This window comes from Pelobates fuscus, chromosome 8, assembly GCF_036172605.1.
Source record: "Pelobates fuscus isolate aPelFus1 chromosome 8, aPelFus1.pri, whole genome shotgun sequence".
NCBI classification, from domain to species: domain Eukaryota; kingdom Metazoa; phylum Chordata; class Amphibia; order Anura; family Pelobatidae; genus Pelobates; species Pelobates fuscus.
This window is the reverse complement of record NC_086324.1, coordinates 61,729,024-61,753,934: the sequence shown is the minus strand read 5'-3', so window position 1 is coordinate 61,753,934 and position 24,911 is coordinate 61,729,024. Positions and strand designations below refer to the sequence as shown.

The 24,911-nt window shown below is 38.1% G+C and overlaps 1 protein-coding gene across 12 annotated transcripts in view; it reads right to left on the bottom strand.

The window, feature by feature from the left end:
- The window catches only part of UNC80 (unc-80 homolog, NALCN channel complex subunit), a 157,118-nt gene that overhangs the window by 99,799 nt on the left and 32,408 nt on the right, over positions 1 to 24,911 (bottom strand). For 7 of the 12 annotated variants that reach the window (XM_063429940.1, XM_063429941.1, XM_063429944.1 and 4 more), the window contains exons 18-24: positions 18,937 to 19,035; positions 14,223 to 14,473; positions 12,726 to 12,832; positions 12,352 to 12,448; positions 6,902 to 7,074; positions 3,186 to 3,398; positions 1,554 to 1,689 (exon numbers count right to left, since the gene is read on the bottom strand). In XM_063429940.1, coding sequence (XP_063286010.1) covers positions 1,554 to 1,689; positions 3,186 to 3,398; positions 6,902 to 7,074; positions 12,352 to 12,448; positions 12,726 to 12,832; positions 14,223 to 14,473; positions 18,937 to 19,035 — 1,076 coding nt within the window. Of the gene's footprint in view, positions 1 to 1,517; positions 1,690 to 3,185; positions 3,399 to 6,901; positions 7,075 to 12,291; positions 12,449 to 12,725; positions 12,833 to 14,222; positions 14,474 to 18,936; positions 19,036 to 24,911 lie in introns of all 12 variants that reach the window. The other 5 variants (XM_063429936.1, XM_063429937.1, XM_063429942.1 and 2 more) reach the window with 2 other exon arrangements.

The following is a 24,911-nucleotide window of genomic DNA, read 5'->3' as shown; positions in this document are numbered from 1 at the left end:
CAAAAAAAAACTTTAGTTTCATCAGCTGTAATTTTCATGTAGAATAATGCGGAAAATGTTCAATCTTGAATCATTTTCTAACAAGAAGGTTTGAGATAAAAATATATGGCCAAGGCATTACAGTATATGTTTTTAGAGAAATTTATGTATTTACATATATGCATATAGATTTATGTAGAAATATACATATGTAGATCCATATATCAGTAAACATATATATGTATATATAGATATATGAATAGAAACATATATGTATATAAATATATGCATATATGCACATATATCTATTGAATCTATGTATAGATATATATATTTTTTTTTTACATATTTACATAAGCAAACATCTTAAAATGTAAATACAATTTTGCCAATCATCTGCCATTTTAATCGTATTATCGATTATTATTTTTGGTAGTTTTTTTTTTTGGCAACTGAAATGTTGTCATCGTAACACAATATTAATTAACGGACTTTCAGAGTGTAATGTCTTGGCAATACATGGAGACAGACCGCACAGAAAAGAGCCTACGAATAACATAGTATTTTGCACAGAGCAATAAGGCACACAGTACAGACCCATCTGGACACGAACAGATGCTGCACTTTGGGTCTATGGGAACAAGACACTATGGGTAATTTAGATTCCAATTTGTATTCTTTTGGTCATAATATTTTGGAGGCCACTGATAAATCGTAGAGGGATTTATCTGATAATAATGTGAGAACTGGTTATTTTGCTGTCTTTCCTATTGTGAGTATTATGTAAGTAAAATATTAGGTAATCATTTACCCATATCCTGAGATTGCTAAAAAATAAAAAATCTATGTTATTTTAAATTCTAGAATTAGAATGTTAGTGAAATTCGGAAATGTGACCGTTGCAAACCAAATGAGTTTGTCTTGACTCCGGTTTGGACCTATGAGAAGCACAAAATATGTTTAGTCCAATTTTCCTTATCAGCTTGGAGGCACCTACCACCAACAATCCTAGTGAATGGTTTCAACAAGCTATTCACATCACTTATTACTTGCTTGTGTGATTCATTCTGTTATGTTTTATTGGTGTCTTATTATATTAACTTTGCTGGTTTATCACCTAGGCAGGTAAAACCATGAGCAAATAAAGCCCTAAGTCAGGGAGATATAGTGAATTTTAATACTTTCTTGTCTCGCCTCTATTACTCTGTCTATCAAAGGTACATGCAATTAGATTAACATTCTGTGCGTACAGCCTGTGTGTAGGATTGCCACCTGGCTCCTGGTCGCTCGATACGATCTAACCATACCAGGCTTTAAAACAAGGTCAGGAGACTTACACACCGTACTTTGAATTTACAGAGGAAACTTGAAGAAGTGCTGTTTGATATCGTTTTCCTGACCCAATGCATAAAACCGTGGATGGTGCAATCTGATCCGAGAAACAAGGGTCAGGTGATAAACCTGCCTAAAAATATCCAAGCAAGAATAATCAAGAGAAATTGAAAGAAAGAGAGTGCTCCTAAAGCAGAGTTCCTTACAAGCAGGGTTTCTTGTAGTAAAGGGAGTCTCCTTACTGTCATCTAAAAAGTCTTCTTCCTCATCCTCCTTCCTCAGTCGCCTCTTGGTTTCTTCATCATAGATAAGACCCAGCAGGTTCGCTGGACTTTCGCTTTCACTGTGACAAACCTCATTAAGGCGAGCACCTATTACCTGCATTACAACAAATAGGACCTATTGTGAACTCAAATTAAAAATGTGGCTATATTTCTCTTGTGAATGGGAATCATCATTAAAGGGTTACCCCAAGCAACATGACCACATAGGTGTTTTGAAATGGTCATAGTGCAAGGAACCTGAGTGTGCAGTATTCAGTACATAGACTATGTAGATAATTAGCCAGCCTGGAACTCTTGTTCTAAACTGGCTAATGGAACCCCAATGATGGAGATGGAGTAACACCTCCGGTAGAAAAATTGTATAAAGGGACACACCACTGCACAACCCCACTACCCCCCCCCCCCCCAAAAAAAAAAGAATATACCCCTAATGAAAACATGCACACGTTTAATTATTACATTTTATATTGAGGTGTATCTAAAAGGAACTTGTAAAAGTTGCAGATCCCTTCTCTGAAGCCTTTGCAAGCCCCCCCCCCTTTCTCCCCCGCCCAGACTTTCGGTGGCTGTCCACAGACTTCCCAATGCAAGGAAGGTGCTTTGAGTATTATTACAGTTATTTAAATGTGCACAGGGATTTGGGATAGTGTGCAAGCTATTAAAATGTGCACAGGGATTTTGGATAGTGTAGGTAACTTATTTTTTTTTTTTTTGCGCTGAACAATTGCCTGCTTCTTGAGTTTAGCTCAACTGAGCTAAGCAACCAGAAGGTAACAGGACTGGTTGTCTAACTGACAGTCGAGGCGGGCGTAACAAGTTTCTGTCAAAGTGCCAATTTCCATTGAAATCTGCACTTTTTGTAAAATAAATTTAAAAAAAAAGAGGACAAACTCTTCAGACATAAAGTATTTTAGCAAACTGGAGTGCTTTAAAGGTCTGGAGTGTCTCTTTAACTCTGTATGAGCAGCGTTTCATAGTGGGACATTGCACATGCCGATTCCGAACACTGTGACCACTTCAAATCACCGAAGTGGTCATGTTGCATGGAGTAACTCTTTAATGTCTTTACCTAGAAAGTGAAGAAAAAAATAGCACTGAAGAGCAAACAACAATTTTATAGCATGAAGTAGGCATGCATTTAAAATAGAAAAGGACAAATACCATATTAATGTATATTTATATGGAATCTTCTGGTATTTTTAAGAATACAGATAGAAAAACTGATAGAAAACAAGTATAAGCATTATGATTATATGTTGACAGTATAAGCTTCTTCCTCAGTCCAAGACATGCACTAACATGTGCCTTAAATCAATTTTACTGACTTTACAACCCTTGGTTACTATTCAAAAGCACTGTACACAGAGAACCTTAAACTGTAAGGACTAGTGCAAAAGAAACATGTTATTTTTTATTCCTTTCAACTTCATTTTGCACTGTAGTGCTGGCTGGAAACCCACACTCGAGGCTCCTTTGGAAAGGCAATCAATCACATTGAATTTTTTTATGGGTAGGAGATAAAACATATAAAATAGCCATCTACCTTGACTCCTATTCTGCTCTCCTGTGCTGTATAAAAATTCCACTTACGTCTCCCCACTGGTAGAAGAGCTTGGCTGCATTCCATTGCAATTTCTGGTTGCGTTTATTACCCACAATGGGGGAACGACCACGGGAGAGACCCTTTTTGGCAATATTGACATGATGTCCCTTCATCCATTCCGGCCAATTTCCCCGGTTACAACGATGGACAAAGCGAGCACATTCTAGGAAAAGGGCAGCCCTGGCCACCACAGGCGCTTCCTATATAACAACGACCATAGAGTTAGGAAACATTGCTCAACAAATACATATGAATGGTTGAATTATTTCAAAAAAATTGGCTTCTCATGATTTTTGAAGGTCCATCATAGTTCTGTGCAAACTACATATATGTTCTGTGCATTGGAGATTAAGTGAAAGCAAACTAAACCTACTGTGTGTCCATCATCATATGTTCTGTGAATTGAGTGAGCATGGAACTGTCATGATCAGAGCTGTGAATTCAAAAAGCTTAGCTTTGTTTTGTTCATAAAACAGAAGATAGTGGGTTCCAAACCATTTTATTTTCCATAAACATGGACAGTATTAATCACAAACAATCCCTTAAGGATGTTAATTAGCATAAGTGGACCCTTGAACTTACCAGTTCTTCCTTAAAGGGAAGAGTCATTTAACAGGATTTTTACTATTGTGTATTTTTACCCCTATATTTAACAAATAAGTATTTAGGAGGTGTGAAAAATAACATTAAATGTAAAAACCCAGACCTCTTTATTCCGCAACGAGGCACCTCTATGTTAGCTCTCAATCAGTCATTGTTTTACGCACTATCTTTTGCATCTGGCAGTCAACATAGAGAAAACATACAGAGAAGAGAAGAAATGAAGCAATGCTTTGGTGCGTTGTCTATGTTCAGGGAAGTTTCCCCGAACATAGAAAAGCGCACCAGAGCAGGGAATCTCTCAAATCTACGTTCGGGGAAATTTCTCTGAATATAGATTAAAGGGATTCCCTGCTCTCGTGCGTTCGTCTATGTTTGGGGAAAACAAACACCCCAGACCAGGGAATCCCTTAACTCCTCACTTACCAACCAATTCGTTCTACTACCAGGTCGTAGGAACGGAACCCGGTCGGTAAGTGAGGAGTGTCTGTATATTATAATCCAGTTCAGACAAGACAAAACCAAAGTTTCCCCGAACATAGACATGCGACCAGAGCAGGGAATCCCCACGACGGCTCACACTTACGCCTGGTTGTAAAACAGGTAGGTCGCTAAATGAGGACCACCTGTAATATAATTTGCTAAATCTTTAACATACATTTAAAAGAAAACCGACCAAAAAATAAGCTTAACACAAGCTATAATGGATTTCCAATGCTTTTTTTTGGTGATATACGTTCCAGAGAAGAGTCAGTTCCTATTTAATGACTTCAACTTTGGATTGACAGTGCTGATAAAATAGTATAGTGGAAGAACTTGATTTCCTGATGAAGATTGGGTATGTGACTCATTGGGTATTTTTTTTGGCTAATACATAAAATCATGCACATATTGTTGATTTCTGGTATCCTATCGGTTTGCTATCTATTACTCTCTTGTTTTGTGACTCTCTTTGATCACCCTGACTACTCTAAACTGCCCAATGGGACTTGTTTTTCATAAACCAAAACGGAACAGAAACAATGAGAGAGAATAATGATGTGAACTACCAAAAACGCGTTTGTATAGTGCTTATGTATGCAGTCCCACCAGTTCTTGCCAAACCATTTTAAGCTTTCACATCAATCGACCTCGAATGTACTTGCACTGTTAAGCAGGGTTCTGCTATCCAGCAGTGCCATTAACCCTGAACCTACATATAGACAAATATAAGTGTGAATTTAGATACTTAATGGCGATTCAGTGTGGTGGAATGCTGCTTACCACCACAAATATTTTGGAAGAATAATGAGAGCGTAAAACTCATTTCCTGACACATGTCTACATTGAGCTATGTTCCTTTCTGTGGAATTTTCTCTTATTTGTTATTACCTTATGTTAAATTGAATACGAGTACAGATTACTATCGAATGTCTACAATGTCTGAGACATCGGGACTTTTATTTGTGTACTGTGTGGTCTTAATCTTTTAGCAACTATTTTTTTTTTTTAAGTTGGAATTATCTTTGTAGAAGAGTTTTGCAAAACATCCAAGGGTATATTTTTACAATCTAAGCCATTTTAGAATTTTGAGTGCAACAATAATACTGCCCTCTAGACCAGCGATGCTCAGATTTTTATTCCTGTAGCCAGCTGCTAGGACACAATCAGGATTTGACATTGAGTCAGGCCAATGTGACCAGACTTGTGGCCACACATAAAACCCTTGATATGGGCAATCGCTTTTCTCAATCTTTCTCACACTGAAATATCTTACCTGGCACGTGGGACCTGAAGAAGATGTAAGAAAAAGATGGTGATATAAGAAGAAAATGTATAGAGATGGAGTCACAGGACACAGAAACACATCACTAATGGAGAAGAATGAATCAGACGATGCAAAAGCTGAAAAGAACCACAAATGCTTACAATCATTGATTAAACTGTTTATATCTGGGATGAGTGAGGAACACAGTGGGCAACACTCTGGCATTCTGATGGATCAAGTAAATAGCAGATTAATTCACTCATTCAAAAAAATGGTTAAACAACAATTTTGTTCTTACTCACTAAAGGATCTACACACATTCCGTATGTGAGAATTATATGATTTAAATTGTAAAAAAAATGGGGTTTATTCAATAAATAGGACATTGTTATGGATTCACCGAGAAATTGAAAGATTTAGGCCAATATAATCAAGCTGGAAAACTAGCTGAGTTGGCCCAGTTTTTCCATTTTGGCTATATGCTGACCTAAATTTAAATTTGTTTGTTAATTTAAAGGGTTACTTCAATCACCATGATGACTTCAATGATTTGAAGTGGTCATGGAGGTAGGAGTCAGTATGTGCAGTGTTTCTGTTGTGGACTTGTGTGCGCCCAGAATGCTGTTACAGGGTCCCTAATGTCAATTTTGTGCATATTTAACATCCGTTGTCAACGTGCAGTGCACGCTGACGGCAGACGTTGAAATCTACCCCTTGCAGGAAGAGTGCCTGCAAGGGGAAGATAGCTCTCCCACCCTACCTCCCACATTCCACTCCCTCCATGCACATTGTTTTTTTTTTGTTTTTGTTTTTTTAAAAACCTCCCTCCCTCCATATAATTGAACATGAATGTTATGTCTTATACCAATCTTTTCTGATTGTGCACTGTTTATCGATGTAAGCAATAAAATTAGTTAAACTGAAGAGATATATATATATAAGTGAAGAGATATATTCACTTAGCAAAGACATTACTTTACAAAGAAGGGTTTGTATAGTCCTGCAAGAAGGGATGTGACAAAGGGCTTAAAAACCAAAAGCCAAAGAGTGGACTGTAGATCTAATACATATCTAGTACTCTCTGTTAACTTCCTTTAGCCATCTCTTCCAAATTCCCCATTCTACCTCTTGTCTCAAATCCCCATTATGTTCTTTAGATTGTAAGCTCATGGGCTATCCAACTAAGAATTTAATGGCTAGATCTCAGTTTACATGCAGGGTCCTCTTTACCTTTTGTATTTGTCTGTACTTTTTTTCTGTGTACTACTGTATGTTCTACCCTAATTGTATAGCTCATTGGAGTATGTAGGTGCTTTAAAAATGCCAGTGATACATAAATAAATAAGGAGTACTTACCAGATCTAGTGCTGCAGCCAGAATCGAAGCATCAGGTATGGTCCCTGGTTCACAGCAGTTGAGTAGAAACTGGAAACGTTTCATTCCTTGCCTTATGGCGCCCAAGTTGACTACATTTTTACTTTTCCCAGCCTCCTGATTGGATGTCATATGGTCATCAAAACTGTGACACCCTGAAGGAGGCAGAGGTGGGAAAAAAAAGAGGGAGGAAGGACACAATATCTCACAAATAAAAAGCGATTACAGAGCCCAGTACACTGAAATGTCCCAACTCTCTAGAATCTAGGCTAATGCGTGATCTGAAGCTTAGCACGTATGGTAGCATCACCCACAACACCCAGCAAATTATGTGGAACACATACAAACAGCACTCTATCAAGGTATTCCACACACTTCTGAATTAGCTACGTTGATCTATATATTTACTTTATGTTACCTCTGGAAATTCTTTAACACTGGTCATCCAAACTCCTTTGATATGCAAAGAATGAATATACTTTTAGTATCCAATTTACATATGTATATATAGGCAGGGTGTGGAATATCTTAAGTAAATTAAAGTACAATATAATTTGGTGTTCACTTTGGCTCGCACCAAAACAGAATTCAGTTAAAGAAACAGTAATGCTTTAATCAAAGTTCAGTTTATATAAAAGAGAACATTAAGAGTTGTTCAAAGATACATGTGAAAGTCATGGATCTTTAATTTTATTGTTCCAAGATGCCTGCATTGCATAACAGACGGGGCTGCCATTTTTTGTAATATATATATATATTTTATATCTGTGGATTTTCTGGTCACTGACCATTATCTGAACTTCAGCTGAGTTCTGATTGACTGGAACGTGGCCAATCAGAATACTGCATTCATTCAAATTTGTCTGGATTTTTTTATTTTTTTTCGTACAGTCTCTCATTGAAGACTTTCTGTAAAACAGATATATTGCGACAGAGAACTGTAAAATAGTTAAACCCCCTAATATTTGAACTTGTCGAAGTGTGCTATTTCATATAAAAGCCATTACAATTAAGGCATTACTGACACTTTAATGCATATGATGTTGTTTTAAATCAGGTTAGGCATGAGATTAAGCATATCTACTCTGTTAACACATGCAGTTGTTTTAAATGGTTTCGAACTACACTGTTTTTAATTAAGAATCGGAATATTTCCAATGAGTATCTGATACTAGATTGGCATATTTTTTATTGCAATAAATCCTATTCAGTAGACAAATAATGGCTGCATTATACCCATCAAACATTAATAGGTATACAAGGTTTCTTTTAAATTTTGGAATGTAAATTGGACAAAGTAAACGACAAATATTGGAAATGTGGAAATATAAGTACGACTCAGTGGCACTATGAATTATACTTAATCTGAAACCTTAAATTCAGCTGCATTATTCGGAGGTCTATCCATTAAAGGAAGACTTTTCAGGCATCCTTTGAAGCCAAGTTAGTAGCAAAAACTATTGGCTGGAGCCAATCGCCTTAAAGGAACATTATAGGCATTAAATCAACTTTATCTAATGAAGCAGTGTGGGTGTATAGGTCATGGCTCTAAGGTCTCACTGCTCAATTCTCTGACATTTAGGAGTTAAATCACTTTTGTTTCTGTTTCTGCAGCTCTAGCCACACCAACACAGCCTAAATTTTTTTTAAAAAGTATTCATTTTTAATCAGATGTTAACTTACTTTAAAAGTGTTTATCTCCTGCTCTGTAAATTGAGCTTTAATCACAAACAGGAGATTCCTGTAAGGTCTAGCAAGCTATTAACAAAGCAGGAGATAAGACATTCTAAATTAAACAGAATTAAGGAAATGGGAACATTAGATGACTCTTTACAGGAAGTGTTTAGGAAGGCTGTACAAGTCACATGCAGAGAAGTGTGACTAGAGTTGTATAAACAAAGTGACTTCACTCCTAAATGACAGAGAATTGAGCAGTGAGACTGCAGGGGCATGTTCTATACACCAACACTGCTTCATTAAGCTAAAGTTGTTTTGGTGCCTATAGTGTCCCATTAAATCAATCACTATGGAACCAGATTAACATTAAAAGTTAAGCTATATTAAAAATATAGCTGACTTAAAGGGATACTGTGGTGCCAGGAATACAATTCTGTACTCCTTGCACTACCGATCCCTCTGCCTCCCCCCTCGCACCTCCTCCCCCCCCGCATAAATAAAGGGTTAAAAACCCTTTATTTACTTACTTGATTCCAGCGCCGATGTTCCACGGCGCTGGGTTGAAGCTATGCACCCTCCTCTGTCCCGCGATGAGCGAGGTCTTATGCGCATGCAAGGCAATGCCCGTGAGAGCATTAGACCTCCCCTTAGGAAAGCATTATTCAATGCTTTCCTATAGGGATTCCGGTGATGCATAGCGTGAGGATGTCCAGCATCATTTAAAACACTTTTCGTGTTCTAAGAAGCCAGAAGCACCATCTATGTCTGAGAGACAGCAGCTAGAGGTGGGATTAGCCCTGTAATCAAAACACTATGGTTTCTCCAAAACTGCAGTGTTTTGACTAACAGGGCTAAGAGGAGAGGGGCAAGGCACTCAGACCACTCCAATGAGCTGAAGTGGTCTGGGTGCCTGTAGTGTCCCTTTAAACGTTGATACAATGTGCATAAGTTACCTTACAATTAATTTAGCTCTATAAGCTCACCCATTTTGCCCCCTCCATTTTATCCAATTCCAATTTTAAAATAGCTGAGTAGCTATATTGAAAGCATAACTGACTTAGAGAATTTCTCCAGATCAATTACGATGAACTTAAATTTTGAATATAAGTAAGTGAATAACGCTGTGGCGCTACAAGTCCCAGAAACCCATGCATTGTTCATAAATCACTGCTTAGGGGAAAAGCTCAGCAGTATATATAGAATACTATAGAATGTAAAGTAAGGATCACCTACAGAGTTTAGTGAATGCTTATTTGCAGGAAATGCGAGAACTTCAATTCTAAGTATGTTTTATTTTTTTAAACTTATTTTTAACTTACTGCTTTTGCAGGCTTTAATTGACTTTCTACAGAATGTATTAAAAAGCATGGGGTATTTTGGAATATGCTTTTAAAGGAACACTCCACTGAAAATGTTGTTAATTATTTTTAACAATATAATAGATATAGCCGCCTGTAGGGAGCTCAACAATGCTAGCTGGCTTCCACACTATGAGGTTGTTTATGTCATGATATTTAGAGCTTGCAGCTTGTAATCTCTAATCTGAACAATCATTCAATGCCTGATAAATAAGGTTTGCTATATTTGCCCAAATAGAGCCACGTTAGGCAATCTAAGGTGGCTGACTTGGTGCCCAAATTGTCTTAGTTAATAACTGAGATTTTATTTCCGTCAACATGCTAATTAAATCCACTTTCATAAAAATTGGCAGCAGGTCCAGTTCAACTCATCCTTTAGTGGATAGACCTCATTTTTGTAAAATTAAATAACTGGCTAATTAAGCGAATGGATCTGATGCTTGAGAAGACCAGATATTCCATTCGAAAAAAATTAAATATGTGGTATTTTTTGGGGTACGGATAGCTGCCAGTGCTCATAGAGCTGGTGATTATAATTTCAAGCATGGTCATCGACATGACTACAGTGTCTGCATCAACATGAGTCATAGATCTTAACTATTTGTATATCCTTAACAAATTCCATCTTTTGCTACTGTTCTAGCCCTTCCTTCTGACTGCATGGTTAGGCATGACAGAGAAAAGATAAGAGAACCAACGCAATGCGGAATACAATCATTTACAAAGCACAGCACCACAAGGGCAGAGAGACAGAGATGGAATGCAGCCAAAGGCAGTGTCCTAAGGTCAGCTCCATCACAATCTTCATCTGCTTAGGACCCACATATCATCTGAAACTGGGGTATGTCGGCTGTGGCAGAGTCTAAAGAAAGGGTGGTCAAAAGGTAGATTCTCGGCTTTTAAAGGAGAATTCTCATATTATTTGTCAGATTTGTGATGTTACAACCGCTGTGGACACAGTTTTATCTAAAGAACTCCAGCACAACAGGCAATTTTTCAAAAATATTCAAATTTATACACTGCAACATCATAAAAGAATGGAGCAATGTTTCATTCTAACAACCTTTCACTGGCTCTTTTGGAGAAAAATTGCCTGTTGTGCTGGAGGTCTTTGGATGTTCGTGGAATCCTTTCTCTCTCTAGGCCGTCCATTTGAAAGATGAGGAAACTATCGTTTGGTAAGCCCCCCAGTCTAAAACATGGGTAAGACCTTGAAACATGACTTTAATTGGTCATATCAATGGCATCCCATTCAAATTAGTTTTTTTTTTTTTTTTACCTATACCGACTCCTACAACATTTACAAACATATCTTTGTTTACAATAAATGTTCAAGAATTGCCTTGGCTTGAGGCTTTAAACATACTATCAAGATACAGAAGATGGGTAGCTTCTTAACTAAAACCACATAAGAAAATGTATACAAATTCATCAAATAATTTTACTTTACTTTTGGACATATGAGAGTAAGGGCCCATTTAATTTTAACTATATTAATTATATATTTGCATAAGTTCTATTCAGTCCTGCATAAAGTTGAATGAGGTGGGTGATCCCCCATCACAGTTCAACGCTATACCTAATTGTGCTGATTCAAAAAGGACAGTGTCTTGTTTGGAAATGGCAACAGTGATGGCAATGCAAATGTTGATCATGCAAACACAGAAGAAAAGAGATAATTGAAACAAGGTATCTGGGTGGGATTTTTCATTTCATTAAATGTTTTGGATAGTGTAACCAAAAAAAAAAAAAAATACATCTGAATAAAAAAGCAAAAAAAGGAATAAAATGGACGGCTTATCCATTATTATATACGATATGGGATTTTTAAGCCATTTTAATCAGCCCATATGTTATTAAAAAGTTTCTTGGTAGAGTTGAATGGAATGATTCATGCAATGAAATGATTTTGGAAGGAGATTAGGAGTTCTATTTTGGGTATTGATTTAAAGCATGCTCTTTTATTTGAACTGTTTAGTTAAGCCCAATTTTGTTTCAAAGTGAAAAATTAAATAACTGTGTTTTTCTGTTTTCTCTAAATCTTTATTCTAATAATGAAACTGAATTGGTGAATGTAAGTGATGAAAAATGTAAAATAGGCAAAGGGAAAAAAAAGAAAAGAAAAAAATAGATGAAGGGAATGAAAAAGTCCCTTTTGAATGGATACAAAAAGGATGAAAAGGTAGAAATATTATGAGTAGTGTTTTGCTAATGAAGGGGGTTGCAAGTATCTGCTAAGAAATCCATTGCAAGTCCCTATAGGAGCAAATGGGTTAAAAGTAATGATAAAGGAAAATAATTGCAAAGGAACAGAAAAAGAGAACCCTGATATCTAACCATCTTTTTCTTCTGTGTGATGAAGCCTGGATGTATTCCTTCTGCTTGAGCGCCATTTACCAAGACGCTTGAAAAAATTTTCTTCTTCATCCCTTCCACTGTCCAATCCTGTTCCAGGTCCGGCCTCAGATAGCTTTACAGCACTGGTAAACTTCACCTGGTGGTTACGAGATGGAAATATCCATGTATAAACTTGGGGAAATTGTGTTGACAAAAGTCTTAACAATAAATTCATTGTGAGGTTTTAGTTATGTATTCGGTTTAATGTATGCTGCTATTGTGTATTAAATTCCACCGGATCTTGATAAAAAAAAAAAAAAAACTTTCAGGCCGAACATTTCTTTGTATGTATGTGACATTAAAGAAAAGGGACATGTAGAATGAGCAAGTGGCATAGTCAGAATAAGTGCACCCTCAATGAATGTTTGCTATACCTTGGAGCTCTGTCTGATGAATGAGAGTCTGTCAACCGAACTGATGTCCAAAAAATCTTCAACCCCATCAGTCAGCCCAGAAAGAGACGAACGTTTCAACCAATTACCTGGAGTAGACAGGTGCAAGATTATGGGATCAATGTGATAAAGAATGGTGAATTCCATTGACATATTACACAGCTTAATTTGTTCTTATATTTTACTAAAAATGCACAATGAATCCCTCCTGGTACTTACACCAGTATTTATGGTTGATTCTTTTAGTTTTATTACATATTTACTGGAAGTGGTGATCCCTGACCCAGATTTTAAACTAGACTCTGTGCATGTTCTCCTACTCCCTCCATCTTACAGGTTTCACAATTTGGTCCTGTATTTACACACTTAACATAAGCCCTATCACCTTCCTTGTACCAAATCTTCTGATGTAGCCGTAGCCATGGTGAAACAAGTCATCACACACATGTACGCACATTTGCACACACGTCAGGATGTCTAACCCCACCTCCAGAAAGTAGGGCAAGTAACTCCGAGTGTTCGGGAGCTGGATACCGACGCTGGGGATTTCATGTTTATCGAAACTGCGGACTCATACTAGGGAGGCAATAGGGGCTTTTGTTACCTGCATGCATTCTATGAGCTTTGAAATTGCCATTTAGTAAATGAGTGCGTATGCTGAATGTTATATGTAAGATAGCAGTAATGTCTTAACACGCGAGTCTTAACACGGCAAATACAAATATGACTGTTTTGTATCACCTATGTATCTCAATTTGGACTTCGAGAAGTTGTATATTGGCACAAAAACTTGAGAAAAAACATTTCCACAACTATTCCAGTTCCTAGCTCAATATGCAAATAAGGACAGACAGGCATCATGGTTGAGACTTCATACCGCATTTCTACAGATAATCACCAGAACCAGCGCCATGCCGATGAGACCCATGAGGCCAAAACTGCAGTCCATGGCTGGCTTCTGTTCACTCATCTTTTTGTATTATATTCAAGAATATGTTTTAGTTTAAAATAGCTGTGTCAAAACAGTGTACTTTGCTAATGGTGTCTGCAGAAATGCAGGATGGTGTCAGAAACATGATGCTTATTTGCATGTTGATCTGGGAATTCTGGGATAGTTGTGGAAACACATTTGACAGGAACCTAAATGATGTACAGTGTATTAACTTAGCAACCCCCTATTGTAAAATTGTAATTGTAAAATTAACTCAGTGACCCAGTTTATATCTATAATATAATAAAGTAAACCCAATCCATTAAACTCCTATTGGTATCTAAAGAAGACTTAATTTTACTGGGAAAGGCAATGCAGCCACAGTAACCATTTTTTTGTAGGCAAATGTCAAGAATCTGGTGAATATGATGATCCTATTCCACCCACCATGGACAAACTGATATACCATGTAAACCCAATTATGCGTCTAAATCCACAGGTTAATAACAAGTGGCTCTTTGTATCATTTAATAGTAATTATCACGCACCCAGTGGTAATTTAAGCTTTTTACGAAGTGAGATCCTGCGTGATCTGGAACGTGACCTCCTTTCATTGGTGTTGCCAGAGTGAGCCGTGGTACATTCCGAAGTGTCTGGTTCTGATTGGCTGCTGGTGTCACTGGCCGCACTCTGGGATTTAAACATTTTGCGCCAGAAATCTTTGCGTCCCAGCCCAGCGCCTTGCATTTGCTCATCACTGCGAGATAGATCGGGATGAACATTTAGATTCTCTGCATTACTGTGAACCAAAGAGAGAATGATAGATTCAATATAGTGAATCATACTTAGTGCTATTTGTGTTACTAAACCGTGGTATAGAGAAATCTCTGTTAATATGTGTAACCTCCTGAAACATGCGTCAGTGACAGTAAATTAAGATTAACAATCCTGCTGATTTTTTTCTGCTGTTATACTCAAACATCTGCCGTCTAGTGCCACAACTGCTCATGTGCAGTTACTCAATAAAAGAGCTGGAGTTTTGCAATCATTGTGGCTCTGAAATGCAACTTTACCTATTGAAATTATTCATATACAGTATATATATATATATATATATATATATATATATATATATATATATATATATATATATATATATATATATATATATATATATATATATATATATATATACATATATAATTCAAACCCAGTAACTCATTGGAACCTTGTGAATTACAAGTTTAAAAATGTGTAAGCATGCACAGAGGAGCATGTTGAGTGATCAGTCAATGGATGAGAAGAAGAGATCTACTCTTTGTCATCTCCCAATTTCTATATATTTGCACTGGCCAATTAACTACCATGCTGCTGTTAGCTGTTCCAAAGGTAAGTATTATGCTGTAACTATTCAGAGCATTGGCGATACAGAATTCTACGCATCTACATATCTATACAAACATTCATTCATTTAAAATAACAAGCTACAAAAATTTGCAATATGCTGAGCTTGTATCCTGGGGTATAGTTCAATGGTGAAGGGTACATTAAAAAAATTATTTTGTAGATCTGCTACCTCTTTAATGACCAATTTCTAACAAAGGAGAATGCATTCTGTGCCCCACAGATCACAGCTACCTCTTTCTCCATGAGCTTTGCTCTAGTTAAGAGTGAAGTCATTGAAAGATTACAATTTATTGTGGAGCTTCTTGTGAGTAATTGAGGCTTACTAGAATGTACCGATAAGTAGGCCACTGGAGATATATTCCACAGAAAGGGCACAGCTGATAGGGCTCATGGACCCAGGGCCTTGGTTACAAGAACAAAAACTTTTAGGGGAGTTATGATGTGTCTATTAAAGTCTTTTACACAAGACAGAATGTATACATTACACTAACAAAACTGGTCCTTGGTGTTATAAAATGAAAGTTTCCCCAGCTGTTGATATGACTGTAGACAAAAGATTTGCCGTCAGAAATTTCCACCATCCACCACATGCCAAATGCTAAGAATATACACCGATCAGCCACATTAAACAGGTGAATTGAATAACATTGATTATATCATTACAATGGAACCTGTCAAGGGGTGGGATATATTAGGCAGCAAGTGATCACTCAGTTTTTGAATTTCACGTGTTGGAAGCAGGAATAATGGACAAGCAAAATGATCTGAGTGATGGCTAGGCAAATGTGTCAGGTTATCTCCAAAACAGCAAGTCTTGATGGGTCTTCCCGTTTTGCAGTGGATAGTACATAACAAAAGTGGTGCAAGTTAGGACAACGGGTGAACCAGTGTCAGAGTCATGGGCACCCAAGGCTCAATGATGCACGTGGGGAGAAAAGGCTTGCCCGTCTGGTCTAATCACACAAAAGAGCTAAGGTAGCTCAAGTTAATTAAAAACGTAATGCTGGCCATAATAGAAAACTGCCAGAACACACAGTGCATCTAAGTTTGCTGCATATGGGCTGTATAGCCGCAGATTACCTTTGTCCACCGCCAAAGCGCCTTTAATGGGTTTGTGAGCATCAGAACTGGACCATGGAGCAACCATGGAGGTTGCCTGGTATGATATATCATGTTTTTTTTTAGATCAGGTATGGTCAGGTGCCAGTGTGTTGTTTATCCGGGGAAGAGATGGGAGCAGAATGCCCTATGGGCAGAAGACAGGTCCATGGAGGCAGTGTTATGCTCTGGGCAATGTTCTGCTTGGAACCCTTCAAGTGGATGTTACTTTGACACATACCACCTACCTAGAGGCTATTGCAGACCACATACACCCCTTCATGGCAATGGTGCTTCCCGATGGCGGAGGCTTCTTTCAGCAAGATTACCCTGCCATACTGCAAATAATTTTCAGGAATGGATTGAGGAACATTACAAAGAGTTTAAGGTGTTGCCTTGGCCTCCAAATTCCCAGATATAAATCAGAGTATCTCTGGGATGTGATGGAACAACAAATCTCACAACTTGCAGGACTTATATGATCTTCTGCTACTGTCTTGGTGCCAGATACCACATGACACATTAAGAGATGTTGTGAAGTCCATTCCTTGATACATCAGAACTGTTCTGGCAGCGCAAAGGCTACATTAGGCAGGTGGTATTACTGTTGTGGCTGACCAGTGTATTTCAGGACTGTACTCTGTACAATGTGAACATTGAATTATTTATTAATCTGGGAATTGTGAATAATTAATAAAGGAACAAAGCAGATACATAAAAAAAATTAAAAAGCAGCTACATTTCTGGCATTGCTATATTGGCCTCCCTTTCTACACAATGCTTACACTAAACATATTGGAAACAAAATACTATCACCACAATATCTTGTCAATAGTGTACAACAAGTACATAATATACTTATCTAATTAGTAAAGTTGGACAGCCTCCCTAAGATCACTTCCCAGGTGGTGAGCTCATATCAATGGTAATATAGACAAAAAACATATGGGATACGGCTGTTAAATCTGAAAAGAACATAAAACACAATATAGTGTAATACAGTTTAAAGTGAAAATGTGAAAATTGGTGCACTCACAGAACGAAGGAACGAATTGCACTCAAAGGGTGCCTCCCCCAATGGTAGTGGGGGGCTGTAAATCCCTATCCATGGTCTGTGTCTGACACTTTGAATCAGTACTCCAGATGGTGAGTTGAAACAATTAGAAGCTTTATTGGAAATGAAAAAGGTGAATAAACACCTATACACAAGATCCAGCACACTCACAATCTGGAGTCCTGATTTACAGAGGGCAGCAGACACGGACAGTGGAGAGGGATTTACAGCCCCCCACTACTATTGGGGGAGGCACCCTTTGAGCGCAATTTATTCCTTCATTCTGTGTGTGCACCAATTTACAGCGCACATTTTCACTTTAAGCTGTATTACTCTATATTGTGTTTTATGGTTTTTTTTTTTTTAGATTTAACAGCCATATCCCATATGTTTTTGTTGTCACTAAACATATTGGGGCAAGTAACAGGTTCTTGCATTCACTGGGTGGGGAATGTTATTATATTACATGCAACAGGTCCTGGGGAACACTACTAGTATCAACGGTTGCATTACATGGTCACTAGGCCATAATTCCCACAAGATCTTTTTATTTCCGGGGAATGGCCATCAGGTTCCCTCTGGTAATATGGGGTCCTAAAACCCCCAATACATTTTTTTACTTTTATATTTTTTTAATGTTTATTTCAGTACTCCAGTAAATAGTTGAGTCACCACTCACACACACTAGTTAGGATGCATGTACTTTGTGTCGAATGTAGGACTTGACAACTGATGTAAGTCAGGGTGTGTTTAGCCTGTCCACCACTAATTGCTATATCCACCATGTTTTCCTGGGATAATCTTCATATTGATGAACAGCACATGAAAAGTGCTACTCTCAGTATGGAGAATTCATGTGCTAATAGGTGCCTCTTGATGAATTACCTGATTTTCCGTAGCATTCTAATTCTACATGCAAAACATGGTGGATCTAGCATGCTTATTGTCCTTAAGATTGAAGCAGACAGCTGCCAAAGATTCCAAGGTAGCATGGCTATGGTCACATTGTTTGCAAGACTCGCCAAGACATATTCAAGAAATTACATTTTCCCTATCCATCAAGAATCAACCTTGTGGGTACAGAAATAAGTACTAAGTGCTTTATTCTGCTTGTACTTAAAGATGTCACCAAGGCTATACATAGGACACGAGGTCACACATTTAGGCTGGAAGAAAGGAGATTTCATCTAAGACAAAGAAAAGTTTTTTTTACAGTAAGTGCAATAAGGATATGGAATTCTTTGCCTGAAGAGGTGGTTTTGTCAGAGTCTATACAGATGTTTAAACTGGAATTGGATAAATACTTGCAAAAACATAACATACAGGGATATAATTTCTAATTAGTGGGGTTTGATCCAAGGAAACATCTGACTGCTATTTTGGGGTCAAGAAGGATTTTTTTCCTAGTTTGTTGCAAAATTGGAAGCGCTTCAAACTGGGTTTTTTGCCTTCTTTTGCATCAACAGCAAAAAACATATGTGAGGAAGGCTGAACTTGGGCAAGTCTATTTTCAGCTATGTAACTATGTAACTATGTAACTATGTTTTAACGTTTATTTACCAATAAAAAATATCATCCACGTTGACCAAATTATAACCCCAGAGTATGACACGGTTTGGAACGTTAGAAGATGATGACGCACACGCCCATGCCAGTAGATACAGTCAGAAACAGTACAGGCTTTGTGATAATTGCCTACTTACTGCTCTGGAGACTGCGGGGGGTGACTAGAGATGTAGCTTCTGCACTCCTCGGGCGCATAGGATACACGGCCCTTTTCAGGAGCACTCCCTTCTTCTGGTCTAAGGGTACAATAGTGCCAACCACAGGAGAGAAAAGTCAACCAGTGACACATACCCTTTTCAGCTAGCTTATATCCATATTGTACATGCATTGTATTCTGTATCACAATAAACATATGTACACATTGTATACATCCTCCTGTGAATATAATGCTAATTCTGGCAAACAATAAGCGAACAGGGATGTAGATTGGATGCATATAATTCAATCTGGTGAATCCTTAGCACTGTGCAGAATATGGTGGACCAATGCCAGAGACTTCAACTATTTCTGATAATATTACAAGGGAAAATACTTGAGTACTTAAAATATAGAGGTTTATAACATTAAAATCAGCTTAGGTAGTAACTGCCAGGGAAATATCTTACTCACTTTAGAGTTGAGAAAGGGTTATTTTACATAGTTTTGAGAAATGACTGGAGAGTGTGTCTCTTCGGGTTTTACCTTCTAAATCACAGTGTCCCAGAAAGGTATTTATCAAACTTGGCAGATATTTACTGACAAATAACTCCTTAAATTGGGAGGTCTGTAAAGTTTTTAATGAAATACAGAGAAAACCTGTCATGTTTTACTGCCGATATGCTCATAAAAGGTGGATCAGCCATTTTATTTGTGATACAATTCTTGATTCTTGTATATGTTATTTCTTATGGTTATAATGTCCCGTTTTAAAAGTATGTTTAGAGTGTCAGTAATGTTATCTGATAATCCTTCTTGTTGAATGGCATCTTAATGAGATACTTTCACTTTTTAATTACATTTCAGATCCGAGGAAATCAATTTTAAGATTAAAGTGCATGTCACGACATGTGTACAACAATAATTTAAAAACAGAAATATAATAAGTGAAAAAAAACAACAAAACAAATATTTTGTGGCTAGCCAGATAATATAATACAATGTATCACAGAGAAGTGGTAGGGTGTAGATGTAGTAAATATACAATTCAGCAGATATACATAAAGTTAAAATATAGAAAATTTTAAATACAAAATCTAGGTTCAAATAATTATTTTCTGTCTTCACTGCACAACTGTTACAATGCATATGAAATTTTGCTGACTGCAATAAAATGGGTTTTGTGCCAAGGCACACATTGCATTGGGGGAGCAGAAACATTATATCCGCTTCTCCACCACCACATAATGTATTCAATGACAGAGACTGTATTTATCAACACCAACACATAATGTATTCAATGACAGAAACTGTATTTATCTACACCAACACATAATGTATTCAATGACAGAAACTGTATGTATCTACACCAACACATAATGTATTCAATGACAGAAACTGTATGTATCTACACAACCACATAATGTATTCAATGACAGAAACTGTATGTATCTACACCAACACATAATGTATTCAATGACAGAAACTGTATTTATCTACACCAACACACAATGTATTCAATGACATAAACTGTATGTATCTACACAACTACATACTGTATTCAATGACAGAAACTGTATTTATCTACACCAACACATAATGTATTCAATGACAGAAACTGTATGTATCTACACCAACACATACTGTATTCAATGACAGAAACTGTATGTATCTACACAACCACATAATGTATTCAATGACAGAAACTGTATGTATCTACACCAACACATAATGTATTCAATGACAGAAACTGTATGTATCTACACAAGCACATATTTGTTAAATAAATGTGATAATTAAACATAATATTAAAAATTCTGTGAACTGGGGGGAGGGTGCAGAGGTGGGAGCTAGGCCAGACAGTCAAAATCAAGTTGACTGCACTGTTGGAGGAGACAGCAGATCCCCTCCTGCATCATCGACATGCACCAGAAATACTACGTATTCTTAAAGCACCCATGAGCCTAGAAAAACTATGAAGGGCTATCTAATGGCATTTGGCCAATATGAGCATTCAGGTCGACTCTGGCACCAGCAGCCACCATAAGTGCACCCTGAACCCAGTCAGGAAACCATCAGTAACACCTTCATGAGGTTGGACAAACAAGGCACACTAAACAGGCATACGGGGCACCACAACTCCCTAGGCCAGGGATAGGCAATCCAGATGTTGTGGACTACATTCCCCATAATGCTCTTACACCCATATTGCTGCCAAAGCATCATGGGAGGTGTAGTCTAAAACATCTTGAGTGCTGAATGTTGCCTATGTCTGCCCTAGCCATATGGTGAAATTGATGAAATCCCCAGCCCCATGGAGCTAACAGTGAAAGACTGCTGCAAAGCCTGTGTGCACCCTCCAGTAAGTCTAGAACCAAAGCCAGTAGCCAGAAAGCATGCAGTGTGTTTGAAATTTGACTCTAGGATTATGCTGTCAACTACCTGTGACATCACCAAGGTAGACTACTTTGATGCACACACTGTGGAAACTCTGTCTATAAATCCTAGTCTGGTAATATGCTTAAATATCCCAGGCTGTTCTTTACAGATGCTATTTTGAAGGTCAATTGCCTCTTTATCACAATTTTATTCTTGTCGTTATTCGTACATTTTGGATGCTAATAAATTTTAATCTGTCTTTATTATTTGGAACACTGGTTACCTTATAAGCACATGAGTATTGGCAGTGGTTTGATAGCTTATATTTATATATATCAAAATTTCAGACCCACTGTGTTGCTTTTAATGAAAACGTGGTATTCTTTAGCGTTTATTTTTTTATTTTTAAGATAAGTATAAGACACACGCACCTCCACAGTAATTCTGCGTCCAACGCATCGTGTGCCTGTGCATTCATAGTTGACGTGTCCTAACCCCCAGGGTAAATGATTAATAAACTGCCTTTATGCAGATAATGAATTTGTTGTATGCAAATGTTTTAATATCACTTACAATGTAAAAACAATATATCAATAAAACTGACTGATCCACCTTTAAGCTGCAATGAATATCTTTTTGGGTTGATAAAAAGGAATCTGTAGACTTATCTGTTTGTTTATATTTCCAGCATTGGATAACTTTAGAGGGACAGTTCTGATATTTACTGGAAATAATATTATCAGACCAAGTATGCTTCGGATCAGCATTAGTATATATCGATGATACAGTGTTAATATTTGGGTTAATTCCACAGCACAATACAGATATATAACAATGTGTACATTTTGAATGTTTAAGAGACCATGTACAATAGAATATTTTACCATGACATATTTTTTTTTGTATGGACATCAGTTGCAACATAAGTCGCAAAAAACTGGAACAAAAATCTGTACATTAACAAACCACAAAACGAAATAAATTTTGTTTGCGCTTGGATGCAATGATATGTTCTAAATATTAAGCTAAGCCACTGGTTGCAAATAAAAGCAGCACACAATGTATAAACAGAAACAGTAAGCAGCCAAAAGCCAGCCATGAAAGGTATCTCTAAGAGGAAAAAAATAACAAAGCGTAATGGGAAATATTATCAAAAAACAAGTGTGACTTAATTTCACTTCAAAAAAATACAACAGGCTTATTTACTAAAACGATTACGGTTTTCACTGAATTCAAAGTGAATTTCAAATGTAAAGGGACTCTATAGACCCCCAGACCACTGTATCTCATTGAAGAGGTCTGGGTGCCATGCCCCTGTCTTTATTAGATCCATCAATGTTTAGATTACAGGGATGACTGTCAGGGTACCTGAGGTCTCTGCCTCTGAGAGAGGTAGAGACTTGGAGGTTTATCCGTCCGGACGGCATGTCTCCTCGGCCTCCCGCGGTTCACTCGGTCTTGCTAACGCCGGCCGCGAGGGAGTCACTTCCTTTTATAACAGGAGGACCGGAGGTAGACGTCATGACGCCAACCCGGAACGTTCTGTCACTCAAATCTCGGGAGACGAATCAGGACTCGCCGGAGGCGTGTCTTCTCTCCCTAGCCAGGATACTTAACAGTGGCTCCCTCATTCACTCATTGCCCTGTCGTGGTTCTAGTCCGCCTAGTCACACAGTGCTTTGTTATTCACTTGTCTTTTGGTTCTGACCCGGCTTTGTTGTTTACTCTCCTGCCTTTCTGTTATCCTTGACCCGGCTTGTCTCTCGCTTACCTGTCCTCTCGTTCCCTCGACCTCGGCTTGTCTCTGACCATTCTATTGTAGTTATACGTTAAGTCCGGCCATTCTAAGGACCGGTATACGTATCTGCTACTCTTTGTACTCTGCGTGTTGGATCCCTGACCCGATCCTGACATTATGACAGGGCCATGGATCCTGCAGGTACAAATTGTCAGCTTGGTTCTCCTGATCCTAGGTTTGACGCCATGGATCATAGGATGGATCAGATGGCTCTAGCACTACAGGCGCTGCTGTCTCGCCCTATTAATCCACCTGAGGAGATGCGTAATACGTCTGCTTCTTCTGTGGGTTCGGGGCTAGAGGTAGCTACTGCAGGTGCTTCTTCCCGAGTTACTCCACCTGTACGTTATGCTGGTTCTCCTGAGAGGTGTCGTGGCTTTTTGAACCAGATCAGTATTCATTTCGAGCTACAGCCCCGTTCATACCCTACTGATAGGGCAAAAGTGGGATTTATTATTACCTTACTCATTGAGAAAGCTCTGAGATGGGCTAATCCGTTGTGGGAGAATGATAATCCATTAGTCTATAACTATAATTCCTTTGTAGCTGCTTTTAAAAGAACTTTTGACCCTCCTGGCAGGAAGGCCAATGCAGCCAGATTACTGTTGCGCCTTAGACAAGACAACCAAACACTTGTGGATTATGCACTAGAGTTCAGGTCTTTGGCGGCAGAGGTAAAATGGAATGAACAGGCCTATATAGACGTATTCTTAAATGGATTATCTGATGTAATACTTGATGAGGTAGCGACAAGAGAGCTTCCCGAGAACCTGGAGGACTTAATTTCCTTTATCTCTCGTATTGACGAACGTCTAAGGGAGAGACAGAATACTCGAGATAGAACCGCTAAATCTTCCTCTAGACTAGCACCATCATTTCAAATTTTTGAAACCAAAAATCTACAGGTTTCAGAACCTATGCAGTTAGGCCTTACTCGTCTCTCAGAGGAGGAGAGACAGTACAGGAGAAGAGAGGGACTGTGTATGTATTGTGGGGCCAGAGGTCATGTACGTTTGAGCTGTCCCAGCCGTCCGGGAAACGCTCGCACCTAAGTTTCTCTAGAGGACAGACCTTGGGTGTTTCGATTTTGTCCTCTACTCATAACTACAAAGAACATAGACTCCTATTACCGGTCTCTTTAACTTGGGAGAAGGGAACTTTAGAGACTATGGCATTGATAGACTCCGGCGCTGCTGAGAGTTTTATCGACCAAAAGTTTCTCACCAAACACACTATCCCATTCCAGTTAAGGAAGACACCCTTGGCTGTTGAAGCCATTGATGGTAGACCTTTAGTTGAGCCTGTGATTTTCCGGGAGACCACACCTCTTTACTTAACTACTGGTATTCTACACAAGGAGGAAATATCCCTACTACTCATTTCATCCCCTTCTGTTCCCATAGTCCTGGGATACTCCTGGCTTAAGAGACATAACCCCGTTATAGATTGGAGATCAGGGGAAATAGTTTCGTGGGGTCAGAATTGTCAAGAGAATTGTTTAAAGAAAGTGTCACCTCTTTGTAGTGTCAACTCACTTAATAACGCTACCGACTCTACCAAAGTACAGATACCGTCCTTGTATCAAGATTTAAAGGCAGTATTTGACAAAAGAAAGGCTGATACCTTACCACCACATAGGCCTTTTGATTGCAAAATTAATTTACTTTCTGGTACCATGCCTCCCAGGGGTCATGTATACCCTTTGTCTACGAATGAAAACTTAGTTCTAGAAGAGTATATTCGTGAAAACCTAGACAAGGGGTTCATTAGAAGATCCTCCTCTCCTGCTGGGGCTGGATT